A 25,497-nucleotide genomic window follows, 5' to 3' on the forward strand; every position below is an offset into this window, starting at 1 on the left:
AAGAATAAAAGCATTTTTTTTAAAACGTGACGTGCAGTCGGACATTTGGGTTGGAAAGTTCGGTCAAGCCACTGTAATTAAGTATCCACCCGGAACAGCTCAATTTTTTTTACATTGATTATTGGTAATAAGTTTAATAATTTAAGACACGTAAATACGAGTTATTGATAAACTAGTCATTTTGTTAGAGGATTTCATAGTCCCGGGCTCTAAAAGGGCAATAATACAAGAAAAAATAAAAAAAAAATGCCAGAATGTGCATATATCATGCGAATCCACCACTGACCGACACAAATGCTGATTTTCTCAGACGGTGGGTGACAACCTTTTGATTAGATGAGAAATTTCATATGGAATGTTTTATATATTGTATTTTTGCATGGTCTAATATATGTCATATTAAGGTGAAACAAGAAAATAGGCCAATACTGGGCATGTATATTCAATAAAAATCCTGTAGATTCAGTAATATACATCATAGACCCATGAACCTATATATTTTAAGGTCCTATGGAACACTGTCTGTGCAATGAGCCAAATTTCATGACCAGTAGTAGTCTTTGTGACTTTCAAAAATGCCACTCAAGTCAAGGTATGCCCTAAAATAGGGGTGGTAACCACTTACATACACTTAGCCTGAAACATTTTTCTTTCAAATCCCTTAGTAATATCTTTTAAAATGCTTTTAGTAATGTATTTTAAAATTCGTCACTCTCCTTACTACTCAGTCATGAACGACCCATGTATTCTTCCTCTTCTTCTTTTTCACAATGCTTATTTCCAAAAATTCTTTCACGACCAAACGCTTAGTTCAACTTCATCCACCCTCCCCTCATACCTTCAGCTGCACTTTCCTCCATGCCTTCAATGGAAAATGTTTGTCCACCCCTCTCATGAGGTCTGTCTCCATACATCTAGTTTGGAAATCCTGAAAAGTCAATTTTGCAGCGGTTGTGTGCACATGATAATCAATTCCGCGTCACGTCAATTAATGGTGGCAAACCCCTCCATGTCAGTACCCATCCCACACTCTGCTTCCCCTCACCCCACATCCTCGTCCCACACCCTCTCAGTCAACCCCCTTGTCTCGGCCCCTCTCAGATTCCTCCTCGTCACACCCCTCTCAGCTTCCCCCTCATCACACCCCTCTCAGCTTCCCCCTCATCACGCCCCTCTCAGCTTTCCCCTCATCACGCCCCTCTTAGCTTCCCCTTCTTCATGCCTCCCTCTCAGCTTTCCCCTCGTCGACAGTTTTCCTCTTTGTCCATCTTGTCCAACCGCTGTTTCCTCCCCTAGTCCTCATTCTTCCTCACATCCCTTCTCTTCAAAGTCTCTCTCTATTTTGTCTCTCAAACCTGATGTGTTTTTCTCCTTCTCCTGTTTGTTTTATTCTGTTGCATCATGATTCGATCTATGTTCTAGCTCCTCCACGAGCCTCCACTCTATAAATAAATAATTAAATAAATGTTCTCTGCTCAACAGCCCACAATGCGCAAACCTTCTGTTGAAGGTTGGTTTTTGAGCCAATCTTATATAATCACCTGTAGTCATTTTATACAGCCATTTTGGCATGTCAGTGATGACCTCTTGTGTCAATGTTCTTTGCTTGGCAGGGGGAGAGCTGTTCATGCAGCTGGAAAAGGAAGGGGTTTTCCTGGAGGATACGGCCTGGTATGTTTATCGATACCTCCTGTGAGATAATGGATTCTAGCAAACTTTAATGGACTCTCAATATGGCTGTTAAAATTCACATTAATGCATTCGTCAGATGTTTACTGTTGGAAAATAGATTAGAGTTGCATTAGAAGGAATGCTCATTGTAACATAAGCAAGACTCCAGCTTGTCAGCCATGCCAGAAGTGCGTTCTTTATTTTTCTAGTTCCGTTAAGATAACCAACAACAACAACACTAAAGTTGTTTCTGAAGAGCAGGCACTTCAAACATACATTACATCTTCCCCTTCAAGATGGACAAGAGCAGTGAACAAGTTATTACATGAGCAAATAGTACGGAACTCAAACCAATTCAGTCAGAGAAATAGAATCAGAGATCATAAACAAAATGGAAGCATTGATCGCTTGCAAACTCCAACTCGGTCCTTAAACGAAACTACAGATCAAACACTTCAAGCAACACTACCTTGCAACAAATCAAATCCAATTCAGTGCCAGGAAACATCCAAACTTAACGAGGGTAACATTTACGGTTCATCACAAGTCAAGTCTGTTCGGTCGACGACTGGTACGGCCACTTCGAGTACAAGTTACGCATGGGGTAACTGGGAGAGCTGTAGACACTGACGGGGTGACCGCTCTGTCTGGCTCACCCAGATCTCCAGTCGGTGCAGTGTCATCAGCTGGAGGCTTCATGTCTGACGAACAGCTTGAGCCATCATGGGCCTCACTGGTAGCGTTATCAGTATCAATGAAAGAACGATCGAGAGTAACACCCTCATTGGCTACACTGGTGTTCTTCTGAAAATGTCGACGGTTACGGCGATAAGTGTCACCTGTTTCAAACGTGGCTCAGAATGCTGCTTCACAATCACAGCTGGTATCCACCTTTTGAAACCCGTAGGAGGCTCCACTCTAACTTCATCATTCTGATGTACAGGTGGAAGAGCTTTGAGTGAGTGACGATCATGGTAGAACTTCTGTTTTGCTTTTTTCAGATCAAAGTGCCTTTTTACAGCATCATGGTCATAAGCTCGAGGCACCAGAAGACCTCGGGCAATGGGAAGGGTATTCCTCGGACGTCTTCCCATCAGTAGTTCAGCCAGTGAAAGATGAATGCCGTGCTTGTCTGTATATTTTCGCCAGAGTCGTTTTCCGGTTTGTACAGTCCTCGCTACCTCTCCATTTGAACGTGGATATCTGGGACTTGATGTTCTAAGAATGATTCCATGATGTTTGCAAAACTTCCTCACGTTGTGACTTGTGCATAGTCCCATATTCACTCCGTAGAGTCTCCGGTAGACCATGTCGACTAAACTGTGCTTTAAGCCGCTCAAGAGTTGTACTGCAGCGTAACTCCTTCACTTCATCCACCTCAATGAATTTGGAGTAATAGTCAACCTTTATCAGGTATATCTTAGCATCCAACTGGAACAGGTCTGTCCCAATTTCACTCCAAGGTACATTTGGTGTAGGAGTCAGTTTCAGGGGCTCAGCAGGCAGGCGATTTTGATGGTCTGCACACGGACCAGTTCTGAACAGTTTGCTCTATGTCCGCATTCATTGAGGGCCAGTATTGAACCTCCCTAGCTCACTGCTTACACTTGACTATTCCAAGATGTGATTCGTGAATCAGGCTCAGCATGCGGAGTCTCAGAGTAGGTGGTACGACAATTCGCATGCCTTTGTATGTGATGCCATCCATAACCGAAAGTTCACTCCGGGAATCCCAGTATGGTCAAAGATAGAATGATACATCTCGCCTGGCCTGTGGCCATCCGTCAAGAATCATGGACTGTAAATGACGGAGTTCTGACTGAGTAGCTTTTTGAAGATCCGCATACCTTTCGTCAGAGACGGATAGAAAGTCCAGCATTGAAATATGCTCCAAGTTGTCCAGTTCTGAATGAGTATCTGGCAGGTATGCTCTAGAAAGGGTGTCTGGAAGTTGCATATCCTCCCCTCTTCTGTACTGAATGTTGAGGTCATGCCATTGCAATCACAGTAGCATGCTCTGCAGTCTCATCGGAGTGGACAGCAACGGCTTCTTGGCGATCACTTCCAGAGGCTTACGGTCATTGTAGACGGTGACTGGTTTTCCAAATACATAACAATGAGACTTCTTGCAGGCATGAACTATGGATAGCATCTCCTTCTCTATTTGTGCATACCGTGTCTCTGTCTCCGTAAGTGTCTTGGAACTGTATGCGACAGGTCGGTTGTCCTGTAAGAGAACTGCACCAAATCCACTTGGGCGAGCATCACAGTGAATCTCGACTGGTTTGTTAACATCAAAGTATGCAACAACAGGCGGAGAACAGCAAAGTTCCTTCAGTCTCTCAAATGCTCTGGCTTGAGCCCGTTGCCATTGATATTCAATGTCTGATTTCAGCAGCTCTCGGAGTGGAGCTAATTCGTCATTCAACCGAGGGATGAACTTTGACAGATACGTGATAAATCCAATGAAGTGCCTGACGGCTTCCTTATTGGTTCGAATCAGCATCCTATGAACTGCCTCAACCTTGGCCGGTTAAGGTGATAATCCATCAGCAGACAGTATGTGTCCTACATACTGTACCTGTGACTGGCGGATTTTGCACTTCTGCAGATTCAACTTCAGACTGTAATTTGTCTGTCTCTCAATAACCTTTTTCAGAATTTGATCATGCAACTCCACGTTTGGAAGAGTCACAAGAATGTCATCCATGATGGTGAATGCTCCATCTATGCCTTCAATCATCTGGTCCATAATCGTCTGAAAAATTTCAGGTGCACATTTCAGTCCAAAAGGAAGTCGAAGCCACCTGTACCTACTGAATGGTGTATTGAAACATGTCAGACAGGACGATTCCTCATCCAGTTTGATTTGTAGGAACCTTGACTTTGCATCAAGCACTGAGAACACCTTGGCATCGGGTATACTTGCAACGACCTCCTCAACCGTGCGCATGGGATGGTGCTCCCTCTTGATGACTTTGTTCAAATCAGATGGATCAAGACAGATTCTTAGTTTGTCATTTCTGAGAGATACCACCATTGAGCTGACCCATTTAGTTGGTTCATTAACTTTGGCAATGTATTCATCGGATTCCATCTCCCCCAGTCGGGTTTTAACACATGGCAAGAGGGAAGCTGGTTGTCGCCGCCAAGCGTGTGCTACTCCATTCACACCAGGTTGTAATTTAATTGTACTGTATACATGTCTGGCAGAGTTCCAGTTGTTTGCACTTGGTCCGGATATTCCTTCAAGTCAGTAAGACTCTCATCAGGGTCCACTTCAGTTCCAATGGAATCGAGTCTGATGATCAGACCCAGAACTTCAGCTGTATCTTCGGATATTATGTTTTCCTGTGGGAGAGCGACCACTTCAAAGGTTGTGGCGAATGTCTTGCCACGGTACTGAATAGGAAGATCCACCGCTGCTACGGGTTTCATCCTGTGATTCGAATAGGAACACAATACCTTGGCTGATTGACGGAGTTCGGCGGTGTGCATGAGACGCTGATAATCAGATAGTGTCATTGTGTTGCAGCGAGCTCCGGTATCAATTCTGAAGGTCACTTGCCTTCCTGATACCAAGAGAGACTGCCTCCATTTATCACCTCCTGATGCAGCCATTGTCTACAGTGCACCAATCCATATAACTTGCCCATTGGTTTCATTCATGTACTCGGTTGAATCAGCACAAGCACCGTCCAACTGAGTTTGAACTGAATGTATGCTAACACGTCGACGGTAAGCTGCAAGCCAATGGTTCGGTTTCTTGCAATAAGAGCAGGTGGATCCAATTTCTGGGCATTCACCATGATTCCGTGCATGGTTAGGATCCTCACCACAGCGGTGGTAGCTGTCCTTATGCTGGGGTCTATTCAGGGTTGATCTCCTTACGTGATGGCAGTTGTGGCGGTAGGTTCATTGTGGTCTCGACCTCGAATTGAACCTCGAAGGTTCATTTGTGGTTTCAACATAGAGATGCAAATTCTCTATGTGAATGTGTATCGTGTCTCGCCGCTTCAGGTGGGAGAAGGTAATACAGGTCCCCACCATTTACAGTGCAGTGAGGTGTATTTTGGGGAGGTATTTTGAATTATACGTTTGAATAAATATAACACAACCCCCCTGGCCGCTCCCATAGTTCTAGTTCCTTGTAACAAGTGGCACATTTGCTTGACTTGCTTTAATAAATTAATTACAACTTTATAATTATGTGGAATATTTTGAGAAAAAAAATTGAATGATTTATTATATTTAGAGAATGCTAATGGTGGTGTCTCTCCATGCGTCCGGCTGTGTCCGGTTTCCGGCGACCGCTTCCCGTACTGCATTTGAAAATCTCCGCTTGCAGGCAAAGCTCAACATTCAACCAGAAGAAGAGCATGATGCCAAACAAGATACATTTTAAACGTACTGTATAAATACAACATGGAATCCGCTTGTTCAACAAGTGGGAGAAGAGGAGCCATGACGCAGTGGGAGAAGAGAGGGGTCGGGATGCAGTGGGAGAAGAGTTGGGCCGGGACACAGTGGGAGAAGAGATGGGCCGGGACACAGTGGGAGAAGAGATGGGCCAGGACGCAGTGGGCAGAAGAGAGGACCGGGACGCAGTGGGCAGAAGAGAGGACCGGGACGCAGTGGGCAGAAGAGAGGACCGGGACGCAGTGGGCAGAAGAGAGGACCGGGACGCAGTGGGCAGAAGAGAGGACCGGGACGCAGTGGGCAGAAGAGAGGACCGGGACGCAGTGGGCAGAAGAGAGGGGCCAGGACGCAGTGGGCAGAAGAGAGGACCGGGACGCAGTGGGAGAAGAGAGGGGCCAGGATGCAGGTGAAGCAAGGGGACGAGAAAGTGAAGTATGTAAAGAGGGCACGGGATGTGAAAGAAGCAAGGGGGGGAGGGACATGGGGTGAATGGACACTTAAGTGGGGAATATGGAGCAAAGGTGATGGTAGATGATTTCTAAGCAGATGGAAGATGACCTCAGGCAAATTATAGCGTAGAATGTTTGTGAAATACGACATGTTTCCTTTTAATTGAATCCTTCAGCTAAGCGATGGGTACTTTTGCTAGTTATCGATACATTTAAGTTAAAACTATTTCTGGCGAGTTCACCAAAAGGTAACTCCAGGTCAGACCATAACCAAGAAGGATAAATTTAAGTTTTATTTTTCATTGATGCCTCCATGGTGTGGTGTGCTTGAGCACCTTCAATATTAGCATCTGCCACGATAATCCAACACCAGCTCATAGGTGTCATGATAATCCAACACCAGCTCATAGGTGTCATGATACTCCAACACCAGCTCATAGTTGTCATGATAATCCAACTCCAGCTCATAGCTGTCATGATAATCCAACTCCAGCTCATCGCTGTCATGATAATCCAACTCCAGCTCATCGCTGTCATGATAATCCAACACCAGCTCATAGCTGTCATGATAATCCAACACCAGCTCATAGCTGTCATGATAATCCAACACCAGCTCATAGGTGTCATGATAATCCAACTCCAGCTCATCGCTGTGATGATAATCCAACTCCAGCTCATCACTGTGATGATAATCCAACTCCAGCTCAGAGGTGTCATGATAATCCAACACCAGCTCATAGCTGTCATGATAATCCAACACCAGCTCATAGCTGTCATGATAATCCAACACCAGCTCGTAGCTGTCATCATAATCCAACTCCAGCTCATAGCTGTCATGATAATCCAACTCCAGCTCATAGCTGTCATGATAATCCAACTCCAGCTCATAGCTGTCATTATAATCCAACACCAGCTCATAGGTGTCATGATAATCCAACACCAGCTCATTGCTGTCATTATAATCCAACACCAGCTCATAGCTGTCATGATAATCCAATACCAGCTCATAGGTGTCATGATAATCCAATACCAGCTCATCGCTGTCATGATAATCCAACACCAGCTCATAGCTGTCATTATAATCCAACACCAGCTCATAGCTGTCATGCTGATCCAACACCAGCTCATAGGCGCCATGATAATCCAACACCAGTTCGTAAATGTCATTACAGCGATTAAATGCAATCCTTTTTGAACAGACCACAGTGCTCGCAATTTTGTGCACATCCTGGATGTAGGGGTGAGTCATGGTGATGAGCAATACCTGAGTTCCTGTGAAAGAGAAATTATTGGTGTGGCAGATCACCTTTATGTCATCATGTGTTGGATTAAAGTGTTGGTTTATAAGAGAGCTTCATGGAACCCCTTTTACAAACCGAGCCTTGACCAATGCATTTGAGTTTCTATTATCATCTGACCATTTTGTTACCAATGGGGCAATTCCACCTTGAATGCCTTCAGCACAGCACAAAAGGCATGGGACAAATTTAAAATGGATTACTATATTATTGGGTTTTTTTTTTTAATCTGCAGTGAATTAAAAAATGTAGTGTTTCAATGTTTTGGCAGTCCTTTCGGTGTAGGATTTTATTGATGTGACTGCATAATTGTATTTATTTATTGGTAGTTATGCCAAGATTTTGTTGTTTTTTGTAGTTTTTATTTGGCAGAAATAACCTTGGCACTTGGACACCTTCATTCTCATGGAATAATCTATCGGGACCTGAAGCCAGAGAATGTCATGCTGAATGGACAAGGTAATAACTATTATGATGATCATCATACAACAACAAGGACTTTGGTGCAGGAGGAGGCCATTCGGTCCTTCATGCATGCACTACACCAACACCCAGTTACCATCACCCATCCACACGCAAGTACAGGGATATAACCACGACAAATATCCCTGTACCCCTTTATCAGCAACGCTTCTAGGTACCTATCTAATACGAATTTAAATCTATCTACTCTTTCTGCTGGCACGACCTTTCTCGGGAGACTATTGCATGAATTTTTTTGTGTACATAGTCGAGGTTCATGCAAGAGCAAACACTCATATATTGAATGGATCAGGACCCAAGAGGACAGTCCATCACTGAATTGGGAAAGCAACTATTTTTTGATGTCAACTCAAGGTCAAACTTCCGAAATCATCAAATTTCCTCTGAAAAATCATCAATTTTCTTCTGATCAACCTGAATATTAAGCAGCAATTGCATAATGCATCACTGAATTTGGAAACCAACGATTTTTGAGGTCAAAAGGTCAAAGATCAACTCGAGGTCAAACTTCTAAAATCATCAATTTCAATCTGAAAAATAATCCATTTTCAACCAGTTGACCTGAGCTTTGATTAAGATTGTCAATTTTAATCTGAATGAAATGAACAATTTGATGTATCCATGGCAACCTTTAGAGAAGGCGGTGGATTTTGCAAATATCATGCTCTGCATGACGTCTTTTTATTGTTATTCTGTCTGTCAATTGCCTACAGGTCACAATTTTAAACCGATCTTCACCTAACTTCACCACATGGTAGAGTTTGTGATAAGCAACAAGCCTATTGTTTTTAAGGTCAAAAGGTCAACATAGGCCAAAAGTCAACAACTTAGGTGAGATTTCTAAAATCCTCAATTTTCATACGATTGACTTGAAATTTGAAGAGATTTATATTTCAGGTCACTGAATTCAATTAGCCAATTATTTTTGAGGTCAACATGGACCAAAAGGTCAACATAGGCCGAATACCTAAAATTGTCAATTTTCATCCGGTTGATTGAAATTTGAAGAGGAGTTGCAGATTTGGTTATTGAATTCAACTGCCAATTATTTTTGAGGTCAAATTTTTTTTTTTGGTTTTGCCAGTATCGTTCTCTGCACGACGTCTTCTTCTTGTTACTTGGCGAAATCTTTGATTTTGTCAAGTATGTTGGTCTGTTCCGTTTGTTGGTTTGTTTGTTTGTCCGGTCGTCTACAGCGCAAACGGCTGGACCAGTCGTTCTTAAATTTTTACACCTGATAGGCAAGCCACTTGAGACGGTCCACGTCCAAACCCCGTCTTAATTGGACTAAACGTCGCGACGTGACGTCACACGATATGAAAACACATTTTTGGACATAACTCAGTGACCGGAAGTCGTAGCGACTTCCGGTTGAAGCCAAATTAAACTTCATTCAAATATCTAAATGATTACTGAATGCATCTTATTACAAATTACACATAGTTTTCGCAAGCGTATGACGTCAAAGTTTTGCCTATTCACGTCATTTTTAAAAAATATTTACGCTCGTGTGCAGCCGAAACTACTGAAGCAATCGTTCTCAAATTTTAACACGTGATAGCCCATCTTGGAGAAATAGTCTGGGATCAAATCACGTCATAATCGCACTTAACGTCACGACGTTACATCAAAAAAAGGTGAAAACAAGCTTTTGAACATAACTCAGTGACCGGAAGTCGTAGCGACTTCCTGTTGACGCCAAAACAAACTTCAATGGAATATCTAAATGTTTTAAAATGCATGTTTGTACAAATTATGCACAGTTTTCGCAAGCGTATGACGTCAAAGTTTTTAGCTATTGGCGTGATTTAAAAAAAATTCTATTCGTTCTACAGGTCACAATTCTTAACCGATTTGGATGAAATTTTAACAGCTGATAGAAATCCACAGTGCAAAAAGATATGTGACTTTAGGTGATGTTCAAGATCAGGATCTGGATTCTGCATCACTTTATATTATCGCCCATTATAAACCAATGGGTAATTTTGTGAATTACACATGGCTATTTCTCAAACAGTTTTGCACTTATTATATTGAAACTTATACTGTCTATTTATGCATCTAATATTAACATGTGTACAAAGTTTGATAGAAATTGACCCAAGGTCAAGGTCAGGGTCACCCAAAACATGAAAAACACATATAAAATACATATTTTTGTTTTACAACATATTTCAAACCTGATAACGGGATCGTAAAGCTGGTTGAAAAGCAATGTTCCTAGGTATTTTCAAATATTTTCTACGATCAGAATGAAGGCAACAAGCACCGATGTTAAGTTGTTGAATGTCACATGGTGGCTTTAAATGAGTTGTGAAAATTTTCAATCTGCTGCCGTTACCATGACAACGCGCGCCTGATAATTGTTATTTGTGACGTCGCGTCATTTTATCAATGTACGAACAAATAAACACCACACATTCCATGACATTACAGCTTGGACCTCCACACGGAAAGGTCAACTAATTCGCCAAGTGTCGTGCTAAGCAGGATTTTTCATTTTTCTGTTTGTTTGTTTGTTTGTGTGCAGAATATCTCAAAAAGTTGTGGACGGATCCGGATGAAATTTGGTGGGCAGTTGCATGTGTGACAAGGACAAATTGATTAGATTTTGGTGAAGATCCACATCCGGATCTGGTTACTATAATTTTTTAAGTGATTCTTCACCATTGAGAGATATATAGCTTGATATCTCAAAAAGTTGCGGACGGATTCGGACGAAACTTCGTGGACAGGTTGGGTGTGTTGCAAGGACAAATTGATTCGATTTTGTGAGGATCCGAATCTGGACCTGGATACGAGAATTATTTGATTTTGAAAGTGATTCTTCACCATTGAGAGATTGGGCCAAAAACGATATCGTACTCGATAGCATGATATTTCAAAAATGTATTGGGCCTGATATGTACTCGTGGATCAAGCATTACACGGCGGAGACCAAGTGCCATTCTAGTTTTAACCTCCGCCATCGAAGATCGGAGGTTACTGTTTTCACCCCTTTCTGTTTGTTTGTTTGTTTGTTTGTTTGTTTGTGAACAGTATTACGGAAAAACTCCTCGACCGATTTCGACGAAACTTGGTGTGGGGATTAGGTATGATCCAAGGATCATGCCATTAGATTCTGGACTTGTTCCAAAATCCAATATGGCCGCTATGGCGGTCATTTTGAAAAAATATTTGAAGTTTTTTTTTTGCATTTCTACATGTTTTAAGTGATTTCCAACCCCCCCCCCCCCAAAAAAAAATTGTTCGAGAAAAAAATTTTTGCACCTTTTTTTTCAACAAAATTTCGATTTCTTTTTTTTTTTTTTGCATTTCTACATGTTATAAGTGATTTCCAACAAAAAACATGCCAAAATTATAATTGCGGCTGATTTTGGAACTTCAGGTGGATATAACCACATCCTGGTGTTGGCGCAGTGGTTAGGGCAGCGGCTTGGGATCCAAGAGGTCCTGAGTTCAAACCCCGTTGGGCCACTGAATTAATACACCAGGGGGTTGACTCAGCCTGTCATCCTTCCGAGGTCGGCGAAATGAGTACCAGTATACTGGGCCGGTGTATACCCCGGTTAGAATAGGTGTACCATATCCCTGTGTCGTAAGAAGTGACCAGGGTTGCGTCAGGAAGGGCATCCGGCGTAAAACATGTGCCAAATCACTATGCGGATCATATGGATGATCCGCTGTGGCGACCCCGAACGGGAGCAGCCGAAAGAAGAAGAAGAAGAGGTGGATATAACCACGTAAAATCAATTTCTGTCTCAAGGAATCTAGTTATGACGAATTAATTGAGTATGTAAAAGTTAAAAGTAAAAGGGAAAGTTGCAAACTATAACTCTGTGAGCACTGTTGACGTAAAATTGAATGAATAGGATATCAGGTTCACTTGAGTGACCTCGCAGTATTGGCGGCGGAGGTTTTGCACTCTACCGAGTGCTCCCCCTCTAGTTAACCTCCGCCATCGAAGATGGACGGAGGTTACTGTTTTCACCCCTGTCTGTTTGTTTGTTTGTTTGTGAACAGTATTACGGAAAAACTCCTGGACGGATTTCGACGAAACTTCGTGGGGGGATTAGGTATGGTCCAAGGATCATGCCATTAGATTTTGGACTTGATCCAAAGTCCAATATGGCCGCTATGGTGGCCATTTTGAAAAGATATTTGAATTTTTGTTTTTGCATTTCTACATGTTTTAAGCGATTACCAACCAAAAATAAATAAATTTGTTAGAGAAAAAAAAAAGAAAATTTTGCAACTTGTTTTTCAAAAAAATTTCGATTTTATTTGAAAAATATTTGAATTTTTTTTTTTTTTGCATTTCTACATGCGCGTCAATCTCGTTTAGTTTATTCAATGGTGGTTCAGTAGAGTCTGATCCGTTTTGACCTACAATGAATAGGATATCAGGTTCACTTAAGTGACCCAGCAGTATTGGCGGCGGAGGTTTTGCACTCTACCGAGTGCTCTCCCTCGAGTTAAGTCCGTTTCTCATGCATGTTCCCCTTCCATCCCGTGCCTTACGTCAACTGGCCACACAGCTGACACTGCACATGAAAATGCTGAATGCCTAAACTCTGTGTTTGCTTCTAAATATTGTGTCCTAAACCCATCGCTTTCTGTACCCACCTTTCCCAGTCACACCCAGCTGTTCCTGGACTCTGTGTCCTTTTCTCCTGACAAAGTGGAGAGTTTGATGTCAAACCTTGACTCAGATTCTGCAACCGGTCCAGGCGGCATCAGCCCACATGTCCTAAAATCCTGCTCTACTGCTCTTGCTCACCCTCTCGCTGTTCTATTCATTCTCTCATTGGCTCAAGGTCATCTGCAATCTGCTTGGAAATTGGCAAACATTACCGCTCAACATAAATAAATGTGCAAAAACAGATCCCTGCAACTCCAGACCAATTAGTCTTCTCCCAATCAGCAAGGTTATGGAATCCATCATCGCTTCAGACTTAAAATCCTTCCTCTTCTCCAATGGCTTGATTTCCATCATCAATTTGGATTCAGACCAGGTCACTCTACCCTGGATATGCTGCTTCCGCTCTCCCAACAATGGATGGAGATCCTCAATGCCAGACATGAAATCAGAGCCATATCCATAGACATATCATGTGCTTTTGATATGGTCTGGTACCCTGCCCTGTTCACCAAACTCTCTTCCGATGGTATCCAAGTCCATCTCCACTCATGGCTCTCAGACTTCCTCTCCTGTTGCAGTCAACGTGTGGCCCTTCATGGAGTTCTCTCATCCCCTCTTCCTGTCCAGGCTGGAGTTCCTCAAGGCAGCGTTTTTGGCCCTGTTCTTTTTCTGGTTTTCATCAATGATCTCTCCGACCCTGGAAAATCCTCTTCATCTCTTTGCTGATGACTCCACCCTCTGCCGTACCATCTGTCATCCCTCAGATCAGCAAGCAGCAACTTCTTCACTTCTCTGCAGATCTGGATAAAATCACAAGCTGCTCCAACATGTGGAACATGTCTTTCAATACTGACAGATTTCACACTCTCACTATGTCTCTCCGAAAGGACCGTTTGGAACCCCCCTCCCCCTCCCCCTCCCCTCATCTACTTTCTCAACAATCTTCTTGAAGAAGTCCTTTCATTCAAGCTTCTGGATCTCACTATCTGCCATGATGTTTCCTGGGAAAGCCACATTTCCAAGCTGGCTTCCAAAGCCAGTCGCCAACTCGGAATCCTCCGTTGTGCAAAGTCCGTCCTTGGCCCACCTGAGCTCCTGACCACATACAAAGCTTTCGTCTCCAGCCTGGTTGAGTACTACTCTCTCCTCTGGGCTGGTGCTCCCACCTCTCACCTTTCTCGGCTTAACGCTGTGGAAATCAAGGCATTTAGGATCATTGGTATCTCCCGCGATGAGGCTGATTCTTTGGGTCTTCCTCTCTCACCGCAGACAGGTCAGTGATCTTTGTCTTATTCTATCTCCTCTCTGGTCTCACCCCCTCCCCTGCTCTGTTTGCGATATGTCACCCCCCCCTCCATATTTCCACAGGGCGCTCAAGGTCCACAGCAACCCCCTTCTAGTAAAACTACCAAAATCAAGAATCACTGCTCACCTTCACTCTTTCATTGCTCTTTTTCCTCACCTCTGGAACAAACTCCCACACTCTCTTCAATCCCATTCTTCCCTTCAGGTCTTCAAAACAGAAGTTCACCACCACCTCTTATCGTCCCCCATACAAAAACCACGATCTCTTCTACCCCCGTTAATCCACCCCAGACCCACCTCCTTCAAATTCCCTGCTTTCCTTCCTGAAATTCCATCGTGTAAGAACCTGAAAGTCCCTGCAGTGTCCATCTTGTTTACCCTGTGGACCCTGCCCCATCCCTCTCCCTTCCACAGATCTCATGTCTGTTCTCCACTGTTTTGTCCTACCCTCTCCCACCCCTCTTGTCTCCTGCCCCCCGTGTTGTACGTTCTGTGTGTTCGCTCTCATAACGAGCCTCGACATTATACACAAAAAATAATAATAATTACACATGCACCTCATTTTATCTTGTGATCTGATGAAAGATGGCCGAATGGTAGACTGGCGGTCATTTTAGTTTTTCATAAATCTGGGTTCGCCCTTAAACTCCTACCAGCAAAATTACTAAAACGAAAGAGGCTCTGACTTTTTTTTGTCGTTTTTTACTTGTTGATTTATTGCAACAGATGGCTGAAGATTTTTTTTGCCAGAATTGCAGGATAGAACTCTATATTGAGCACTTGAACAAGAGCACAACACTGAAGAAGCTTGTCTGTAGCTTTCATAAATTGCACAGATTACGAGGATGCAGAGTTGGCAGTGGTTGTACAATATTATGATTGCAGTGACGGTGGTGGTGGTCATGGGTTTTTTTCAAGTCCCACTCTATGGACTGTATCAACACCTTTTTCCAGGGCACATCAAATTGACAGACTTTGGGCTGTGCAAAGAATCAATTCATGATGAAGCGGTCACACACACCTTCTGTGGAACCATCGAGTACATGTGAGTTTCACATTGTGTAGCATTTGTTGGAACAGGTTTTAAATACTGGAAGTGGTATTTGCTGTGTGACACAGCACAGACACCTGATTTGTATTTGTTGTGTGTGTGTGTGTGTGTGTGTGTGTGTGTGTGTGTGTGTGTGTGTGTGTGTGTGTGTGTGTGTGTGTGTGTGTGTGTGTGTGTATGTGTGTGTAATAAGGACTGTATGTTTCAGGGCTCCGGAGATCCTTACACGCCGTGGACACAACCGCGCAGTGGATTGGTGGAGTCTGGGAACCCTCTTGTATGACATGATGACTGGCGCGGTGTGTAAACATTGCTGCTATGTCCATTCTGTGTTGCACCTTGTTCACGATGAACATGACACTCAAGGTTCACCTACAAAATGGTTCTCTCAAGCTGATGATACAATTGCTTTTTTTTAATTGAAATACACGACGTTGTTCAAACACTTGCAGTTATTATACATGTTACATTTCACTGCATCACTGTGTATCGCTCTCATCATACATGCTCGTATACAATCATCAGCATATTCTACGTGCAGTGAGGTGTCCAATGCTAAGGAGTTGACCTTATTACTAAGCACAACACTCATGTAGATCGTTATAGTACCGCATTTTCAGGATAATATAACTACCCGAGGAAGAATGTATTAAAAATATTTGTCGTATATTCTCGTTCAGGCTGCAATTACCACGATTAATTGAGTCCGTCACATACCAAGGAGCAGCAGTATAAAATCAATGAGTACACTTCATCTCGACCCTCTAAGGAACGACATGGTGAAAGACAAACCATGTGATACCACATATTTTCATATTTTGTGTATCATACTGCACAACAAAAACAATACGTGACTTTCAAAATTGTGTGTGTGTGTGTGTGTGTGTGTGTGTGTGTGTGTGTGTGTGTGTGTGTGTGTGTGTGTGTGTGTGTGTGTGTGTGTGTGTGTGTGTGTGTGTGTGTGTGTGTGTGTGTGTGTGTGTGTGTGTGTGTGTGTGTGTGTGTGTGTGTGGTTTTACAGTGAGTCAGTTCTGCTCACAGAGCACGTTTAACCTGCCGTTGCTAGCGCAAAATTACTAATTCAAATCGTCTTTTAGACATTTTTCAGCATGTCGACGAAAGAGTGGCAATTTCAAGATTGTTAACCATACTTGTTCTTTTCCTGAATGAAAATTCGGACTCACGGAAATGGAGGAAATACAACAAATAGATGTGGATATGAGAGAGAGGTTTTGATTTCCTATCATTTCCTGTTCATACAATTAGCGACCGCAATGGGTATATAAAACACACACACACACACACTCACAGTAGTAGTATAAACAATGGGGGTTCTGCACCACTTTTAACATTTTGAGCATCATTCTTGCAAACCAAAGGCTGGGGCCTGCACCACCCCCTCGGCAGTCCCCCAAACCGAAACTGAAACGATTCTTAAAACGGGCTCCAGACTTGATCTAGCCAGTTCAAGCGGCTTGCTCTGTCTTCTTTGGCCTCCTTTGGATAACCACTGGCCTGCAGGCTGGGGTTCTGACTTGTTCCAATCTTCAAGCCACACTTCGGTGTGCCACCCTCCTCACTACAGATGGCACTACACACGAGGGCCTGGAGGGCACTGCCGTCCCCTGGGAGATGTGTGTGCACTGCATGTGCCAAACGGACGTTCACTGGCTTGAGTTTGGCTGTTCCTCCACTCCACATTGTGGGGCCCAGCTTTGCCTATTACCAGCGGGATGTTGAAATATACCACGGTTAAATATGCTGACACAAAACATCGGTATGTTATATCGAAGTTCACGGCCTATAATGAACCCAATCACGAGTGTTGGGGTAACTGCTTCCCCCGCAATGTGCTAGAAGACACTGCTGCGGCCTTCTACCAGATTCAGCAGCACTGCATCAAGTACAGCCAAAGGAAGCAGACCATCCTGGCAGCTCTGCTTATATACATGTGTGTGAAGCACAAGTTTATTTCCAAGAGATGAAACTTTTATAAGTAGCAAGAAATTCGAGCAGGAGATCCACAAGCAGCAAGCGGTTTTGAAATGGAGGGAGCTACGTATTGGCACTATGTATAAGATAACAGAGACAAAGCAGGTAAATTTGAAATATGGACCAGCAACTGTCTTAAAGATGATCATGCACGAAAGAGAATAAATCAAAGTGTGGGCTCCAGAAAGACAAGCAAAGGCCTTGTTGTGGAATCTCTCTTCCCAAGTTTCTTTGACCAAGTGAGCTACAAGGATGTTTAAATGTCAGGAGAAAAAAAGTTGAGCCAATGACAGTGGTCCCAGTCGAGCCAATGGCAGCGGACACACAAGCAGTGCTTGCACTATAAGTGCTGTCGGAGTTGGGATGACAGGCTTTCAACTGAGCTGGAACCGCAGCAACAGCAGCTATCTGGACTACTTGCTCCAAAGTAGCTCCAGCTGCTAGTGCCTCCCCCCAAATCTTTTTTGAGCTGCTTTTCGGAGGAGATTGGGACCATACTCTGTGCAGAGCAATGGTGCTGCTTAAGCAGTCTCCTTGGCTATTGGGCACAATCCTGGACGGGTCGCCACTCCGGCACAATGCTGGATGGGTCGCCACTCCGACACAGTGTACCAGCAAGCTGGCACTCATTATATAGCCTATCCTGAAACTCCTTGTGACTTGTGATGCAGAGGCATGCCCCCGGATGGCCTGGATTTCCTCGATCTGGGCAAAGGGCAGTTCTTTTTTTAATGATATAGGTTTCTCCCAAACCTTATGGAGTCACTCAAAGCCTATCCTGAAACGCTTTGTAACTTGCTTTGCAGAGTCATGCCCCTGGAGGGCCTGGATTTCATGGATCTGGTCCAAGGATAGTTCTCTTTTTGCTGGCATTATTTCCTTGAGGTGTGTCCACTCATTCCCAGTATTGCTCACAATATCTAATACAAAGTCCTGGTATATAACTACTGGAACAGCTCTGGAAAAAAACGTGTTGGAACAGGCTTCAGCGAAACACCTATTCTCGATGCAATGGCTTTCAAGCTTGCAGTGTGGCACGTGCCAGCCTAGACCTGTGTTGCTGACAATCAGACATAATCAGTGTCAACAATGTCCCTAGATACGTTCGTAGACATGTCCTCATCAACTGTAAGTGGTGGCTCTATGGTTGTGGTGTGGCCCTCTGTCTTTCAGGCTGAGAGGCAGCTGCAAATTCTTTGTTTCTCATCATCAGTCAGGATCTCTTTCCAGAGCACTAGACCTTCAGCCAACAGCCAGTCTTCATTGTTCTCCTTGCTGGTCACCATGGCATCTGCAGCCAGCATGCCCCTAATGCTGTCCTCATTGCTTTCATTAGGCCTAAGTCGCATTTGCCACGGCGGCCGTGGGGTCTTCAAAATCTACGGCCACTAGCAATTATACGGTGGCCCCAGTATTTCCACGGTCACACAATGTAGCAGTCACATATGTTTTTATTTTTCGGGTAGCCGCACGGCATATTTATAAATTGTGGAGACTGAAAACGTGGGGGTGCCGTACGGTCTTTTATTTGATGTCGCACGGTGACCTTAGGGCGTTCCTGCGGCGGCCATAGAATTTTCAAGGCAGATGCAAGGTGACCGCAGGGGGGCCCTAAGGTGAACATGTGGCCAGACAGATGGTAACGAGTGGGTTCTTTTTTTTTTTTCTTTTTTTTTTACCAGTTCTTTTTTTTCCGGCTTGTCGAATTGCTACGGCGAACGTAGAAATGAAAAAAGTTATAACTCCACACTATAATTCCACGGCGACCCATACGGCCTGTAAAATATAGCCAAACGGCGTAGGGCCACCCTGAGGCCACCGCAGAAACTCTGCGGCCACCGCACGTTTCTGTCAATTCAGAGGGCGTACGGCCGCCGTATCCTCGCCGTAGAGCAAATGTCTTAGGCCTTACCATTGCCACCAAACTCGGAACAGAAGTCTGCATTGGTTGCCCACATGTAGCGGGTAAATAGCAATGCATTTAGCACCTTACTGGCATCAATTTTGCTCTCAGGGCTTGTGCTGTGGGTATGTCTGTGAGTAGCTGATGGTTGTCTCTCATGACATGATGTTGCCACCTACTGTAGCAAAAGCTGCTCACTCCAACAGAGCTACAGCAAGGGTTGGGATAAGGGGAACTGCATGAGATGCTCATCATCAATGAAGTCATCAAGCTCCCCAGGAGCTGGAGCTGCTGGAACAGCTGGCAGGGTATCCTTGTGGCCATAGGCAAGCGTTATGCCATTGCCTGATATCATTATTTTTGTGTCGAGCGGTGAGAGGGAGACCTTGTTGATATTTATGCCATAAATTTGATGGCCTTCACTTTGTAGCCAGAAAGGTCTTGCCCTTGAAGAGTCTCTTTGTACTGCACATGCTGGAGATGCTTCTTCATAACAGTCTTCTTCACCCCCTTAGCCTTGCTTATCTGCTTCTCATCAGCTTTGAAGATAGAGTACATCTTTCGGTGCAGGCCAACGTACTCGGAGATGGATTTTCCGGCACTCATCTTTCATATTACCCAAAACCTTGTTTACAGTGCTGTGCAGTGGGTGGTCTTTAGGGTAGTCACTCGTATCGTATAGACCTGAGTGGGCTGCCATGTCTGCATATATGTCTTCAGTTTAAATCTCAAGTAACAAACTGTCAGTATCTGTGTAGGGAAACTCACACGAGGGCCCACACTCCTGCTTCAGCTCTTTGCAGTAGAAGTAATAAATCAGCATCTTGCTCACGTCTAGAATTGACATCCCCACATAGGACGGTTGAGCACCAGCCTGCTTTTATGCATCTGTATAGCCGCAATCTCGTCATCAAAGATTGTTGACCGGGCAAGGTGGGGCTGGCAGCCGAGTGGGATTTGAACTCAGGATCCAAGGATCCCAAGCCCACCTCCCTAAGCATTAAACCAACACCAGGCATATAGCTCGAGCTCAACACCTGTCATCCTTAGGAGCGTGTCCCATGATAGGTCTGAAGATATGTAGTGGTGCATGGGATCCAGCTTGTACTGCTGGAGGCACATGGTGCAGAACATCTCAAAGATGTCTGCAAGTAGAAGGACATCAGTATGAAGGTATAGGTCGTGATATTCCCCCATATTCTGGCATCTAAAGGTTGTCCAGACCATTTGAACATTCTCGTAGTCCATGATGCTGATGCCCTCACCTGTGAGTTTGCTGTAGAAGGCCTCGCGGGGTGGCAGCTGCTCCTCCAAGCATTCCCAGCTATCAATATACTCATCAGGGTAAACAGGCTTAAGTGCGATCAGGTGTGCTGTTGTTCTGACACTGTGGGCCATCATTATCAGAAGGCAAGTCAGGTTCAACAGTTTTTGTGGCAGTTGCCCTTACACTCCTTTCAGGCCTCTTGGTGCTCCCAACCCTCACCAATGTTTTGCATCTTGCAAGGGCGGTCAGCCTGGCAGTTTTCACAGAAGCCACTGTCTTTTTACAGTTTTCATAGATCCCCAGAGTGTTTTTTTGTGAGGCTGTCTAGTGATTCTATCAGAAATTGCACGCAGTCGATGAAGCGCAGCTGCCCCAGGCTGAAGGAGATTTACTTCTCCGTGTTGTTCGGTATCACAGACAGATGCCCATCAAAATTTGAGATTGCCTGCACTATGAGGTGGGAGTCATAACCCTGCAGATTGTGAAAGACTACTAGAATAGTTGTTTTTGAATCCAGCCACAGTTTAAGGTTGCAGGCATTGTGGGCAGCTCCGTGATATTGCCCTGTAATGTGGCAGTGGTTGAGGTCAGAGTCACTGTTCAGGGGCTTGTTGCAAACATGGCAATCCACAGCTATGTTGTGTGCCCACAGATCCTGGGAGGGGGGAAGGGGAGTCATCTGCAATGACTTTTGGTTTGCTAAGACTGTCTGGATCTTGGCTTCCTCCATTTGCAGAGCCTCAAGGAAGTATTCTGCAGCGTTGGTGCCCCGATAGACAACTGGGGGCTCGGTGTGGCCATTTCAACTTGCAACGATGTAGGAGAAACTGCAGGCCTCGTGGAGTTGTGTTTTCTGCGTGTTGATCATGCTTGAGTTGATCTCCAGCCTGGTCTCCTTAGTTATGAGAGCCTCAAAATCAGCATAGATGATGAAGGGGGGCTTTCATCTGCTTGTGAAAGTTCTGGAATGAGTGCTTGTTTTACCCTCTTCCGGTATAACAACCCGGATGGTTGTTTTGCCAATACCCCAGCTCTCAGGCTTGTGCTGCTCCAGCAGGTCCTCGTGGGTGTTGCCATGCAAGCGCCTTTCACAGAAGTGCTTTCACTCCACTCACAGAAGTGTTCCAAGTCATGGCAAGGTTGAGCAGGCCAAAAAACATGGCGGCTTCAGACCCCTGCGAAGCTACCGAGGAAACGCCTGAAGACCCCAGACAGCAAGGTGGCCGAGGATCTCCTGATGAAGGATATAATTAAATATGGCCGTTAATTATCCTATAAGGGGGTGTTTTAATTAACCAAAACATCCAATTTTCACTCTTGCACTTCTTTGTAGTCTTCTTATTATGCATGCAAAGTTTCAGGCTGCTAGGTTTTATAGTTTTGGACTTATGGAGGAGACAGGAATGAAGGAAAGCAGCAGAATACTGACACACACACACACACACACACACACACACACACACACACACACACACACACACACACACACACACACACAGAACAGTACTCCATCAAGTTGCGGATGAAGGCCTTGTAGGTGGATAAGAGTTCAGATGTACCAAGGTAGAACCTTGCATGATGGAGTCACCCAGTTGGTGACTGACTTTGGAGGCCAACTTTAAATTGTGGTTTGCCCAAGAAAGATCATGACTAAGGGTGAGACTCAAATGTTTCAGTGACTGAACTTCCTCAAGAAGATTGTTAAGAAAGTAGAGAGGAGGTTTTGTGAGAGATTTTTTTTGGAGGGTGAGAGTGTGAAACTTGTCAGGATTGAAAGGGTTGTACGTGGAATGGTTTCAGGTGGTTAAAAATACCCCTCCTGTCCTTCCTTTATTCCTGATTTTGAATCTTCTTTTAATCATGTCATATATGGTGGTTGCCATTTTATGCACCACACAGCACAATTCGGCCCTCTCTCTTTCCCACATTATCACTTAAGTCTTCATTTGTATAATCGGGTGCAACCTGCTATTCGAAAAAGTTCCTTTCTCTCTTGTATTAGCCCTCTCGTACAGCACCACACACAACCACATTAGAAGACACCGTACTACAGACACCCTCAAATTCAGGTGACGAGGGAAAGAACAATGGCCCCGTTTTCAACCCATTTGGGCAGGAAAGACCGCTGGGTGGGAAAACCTGCTTAAAAAGTAGTAGCATTGACTTCGGGGAGGACCTCAACTTGAGCCGAATTGACAGTCGAAGGAGGCGTTGCCTTGTGAGCGCATTGATGGGAACGTGCTGTTGCAGGTCAAGGAGCAAGCCGTGACCTTTGCTTCCTGGAACTCCACCTCTCATGCACTCTGACTCCCACCCAACTCTCTGCCCCATTCAAGCTAATTAAAGGGTGGAATGCCAGACCATTTTCAGCTGTTGAACGCGCTGCACACCCCCACAACAACCTGCCTGTCTGTTCGTGCCAAGGAGAAGTCACCTGCCAGAACCAATCGCACTGGAGCTGCGCCAAGATTGAACCAAGTAGTGCTGAGCAGGCGACGCTGTGACTAGGCGAGCACGAGGCAGATTCGCAAGAGCAGACAAGCCGGGAGGTCCCCAGTGTGGGAAGATGGCTCCATACTGACACACACTATCTGTCTCTTGCTATCCTCTAAAGAACCCCTATTCATCAACCTCGACTCACGAAGGGAATCACAATTCCAAAAGAACTATCGGTAATTTCATTCTTGACCCTTTTGGATGATGCTTTCCATACGCACCTCACATTTTTCCTCTTCAAGCACACATCGCATCTACACCTTTCTGCTTTTCTTCATTCCTTACTTGTTTCAGGATTGGCACATATCAATCGAGGTGTGACACTGTGAGTCGAAGGCCGAACCTATGCCCTGCTCTGCCTCTGTCTTCTGTTCTTCCTCTCTCTCTAAGTTTCCACAGTATGATCCTGCTGTCACCATGTTGTGTGTATAACCGGTTAAGATAAGATTGTTGAAGGGGAATAAGTGCTAAGGGTAACCTCTTTCCTCATCTGGGTTTGCCTGCCTATATTTTTTGACTATCATTTGATTATTGCGTGTTTGATTATTCTACATGCCACTGATTGCATTGATTGCTTGGTTGTATTTATAAATAAATGTGCATGTTGAACTGTTACCCATTTCCTGCCTGCTCATGTCATCCTTTCCTACAACAGCTCGATTTAGTGTGTCAGGACTAGATAGACGGGAAGTTCTGTCCCATTGATTGGCTGCACAATTAGTCGGTGCATACTCACGATTCCGCTCAGCCGTAAAAATAAATAGACAGGTACGCACTGATGGTACAGACCCCAATTGACATTGCCAAACCACCGGAAAAGGTAACATGTTTTAGAGCGAGGATCCTGCCAAGTTTGGCATTTTCAATCGGCATCCATAGTTGCTTGACAACCCAACGGGTAGCGGACTTATCAGTGGCGTGGCATCGTGTACCTAAAATAATTGGGGATAGAGGGGTACGTGGACATTCGTAGGAATCGGAGGTAGCTTCGGCATAGATTGGTGAGTGTGTCCATGTGTAGTGATTGTGATATCTGTGAGAGGGTCTCATCAAAAGATGAATGGGCTGTTGGTGTTTGTTAAAATCGGTAAAATGATGATGACCTGATGTGTCTCCTCTTGTGTCAAAGTTCCGTGTATATCCTTGTGTGACCAGTTTCCTTTTTAATGTTCTTGTTCGTTAAAAAAAAAATTATATTACAGCTTCATAAATCCACATAAACCAATCATGTTATATGGCAATTATAATGGAAATGTATCTCTGGAGTCCAATCATATTTATCATCCATGGCTGGGGGAGAATGTCAATTACGATTTCCTTCTTGGATTTGAGAACAGGTGGGACAAAAGTATTTGTTTTTCTCGCTAAAAACACAAAATGTCTGAGAAATGTTTGAGAATGAACTCCAAATCGATGTTTCCTGTATCTTCCCGATACATTTTCAAATCACCTGTTGTTGCTTTATCAGAGTTTTCCATCTGCTGGGACTGAAACTGAATGGATAATATGAGAGATGTGTTTTATTCTTATATTGACTATAAGGCTTATGGCACAACTACATTAATTTCAGTAAGTACAAGGGAATTATGACATTGAATGACATGTTAGTGTCAAATAGGATTCAAACCTGTTCCTTTAAGTGTGGGTTTTCATCCTGACACCATTTCTTCAGATAATTTGTTCAACTCCATCTTTCTACCATGTTCCCTCAGCCTCCGTTCACATCACGAAACAGAAAAAAAACTACAGAGAAAATCCTGAACGCCAAATTGCGTTTACCACCATACATCACGCCTCATGCCTGTGACTTGCTCAAAAAGGTAGCTTTGTTCAAAAAAAAACCCCACCCAAAAAACAGTCATAATAAATGTTACTGTTCACTTGATTTAAAAATTATTTGTTCTTTCTTTGGCTGCATATTTATCTCCATACTGAGATTTGCCTAAAAATGGAATGCTGTAAAGTGAGCTGTTTTATTATTAGTCCCCTGCATGTTTCACCGGAGGGGACTCATCGTCCGTCCGTCCTTCCCACCTGTGGGTTGTCAGACATTTTTCCCCATACCCTTTAACATATTAAACTGAAACTTGGTACATGGCTTTATTATGATAAGGTACACAACACATTCGAGTTTCAGGGCGTTTCGTCAATTTTTCACAGAGTTATGCCCTTTTTGGACTTAAAAAATATCACATCGGTTTTTGTTATTTGATACATCATTTCATGACGATTTTCTTAGCAACTTCAGACAAAATCAATAACACTGTTATCGTTGTGATGTGAGACAGACAACACATAATACATTATAGCATACAGACTTTCACATTCCATACAAATTATTCCATACAGACTCAAAAATCTGTATACAGACACCAAATCATACAGACTCAAATAAATCAAAACCCCCACCACAATTTTCTCTTTTTTTTATTTTTTATTTACTTTTTCTTATGAAAATTTTTTTTGGGGGGGAGGTGGGTGTTGAGGGTCTGGAATTGATTTTTGGCCTTATTTTTTGTTT

At 43.9% G+C, this 25,497-nt stretch overlaps 1 protein-coding gene across 3 annotated transcripts in view; it reads left to right on the forward strand.

The window, feature by feature from the left end:
* LOC147010871 (ribosomal protein S6 kinase beta-2-like) overlaps nt 1–25,497 on the forward strand; it is a 66,532-nt gene that overhangs the window by 22,590 nt on the left and 18,445 nt on the right. For all 3 annotated transcript variants that reach the window (XM_085859704.1, XM_085859705.1, XM_085859707.1), the window contains exons 6-10: nt 1,614–1,671; nt 8,196–8,296; nt 15,222–15,312; nt 15,527–15,617; nt 24,689–24,796. In XM_085859704.1, the coding sequence (XP_085715830.1) occupies nt 1,614–1,671; nt 8,196–8,296; nt 15,222–15,312; nt 15,527–15,617; nt 24,689–24,796 (449 nt within the window). The remainder of the gene's footprint in view (nt 1–1,613; nt 1,672–8,195; nt 8,297–15,221; nt 15,313–15,526; nt 15,618–24,688; nt 24,797–25,497) is intronic.

Source organism: Eptatretus burgeri, chromosome 16 (genome assembly GCF_056783735.1).
Source record: "Eptatretus burgeri isolate ZD-2024b chromosome 16, Ebu_testis_v1, whole genome shotgun sequence".
Classification (NCBI taxonomy): Eukaryota; Metazoa; Chordata; class Myxini; order Myxiniformes; family Myxinidae; genus Eptatretus; species Eptatretus burgeri.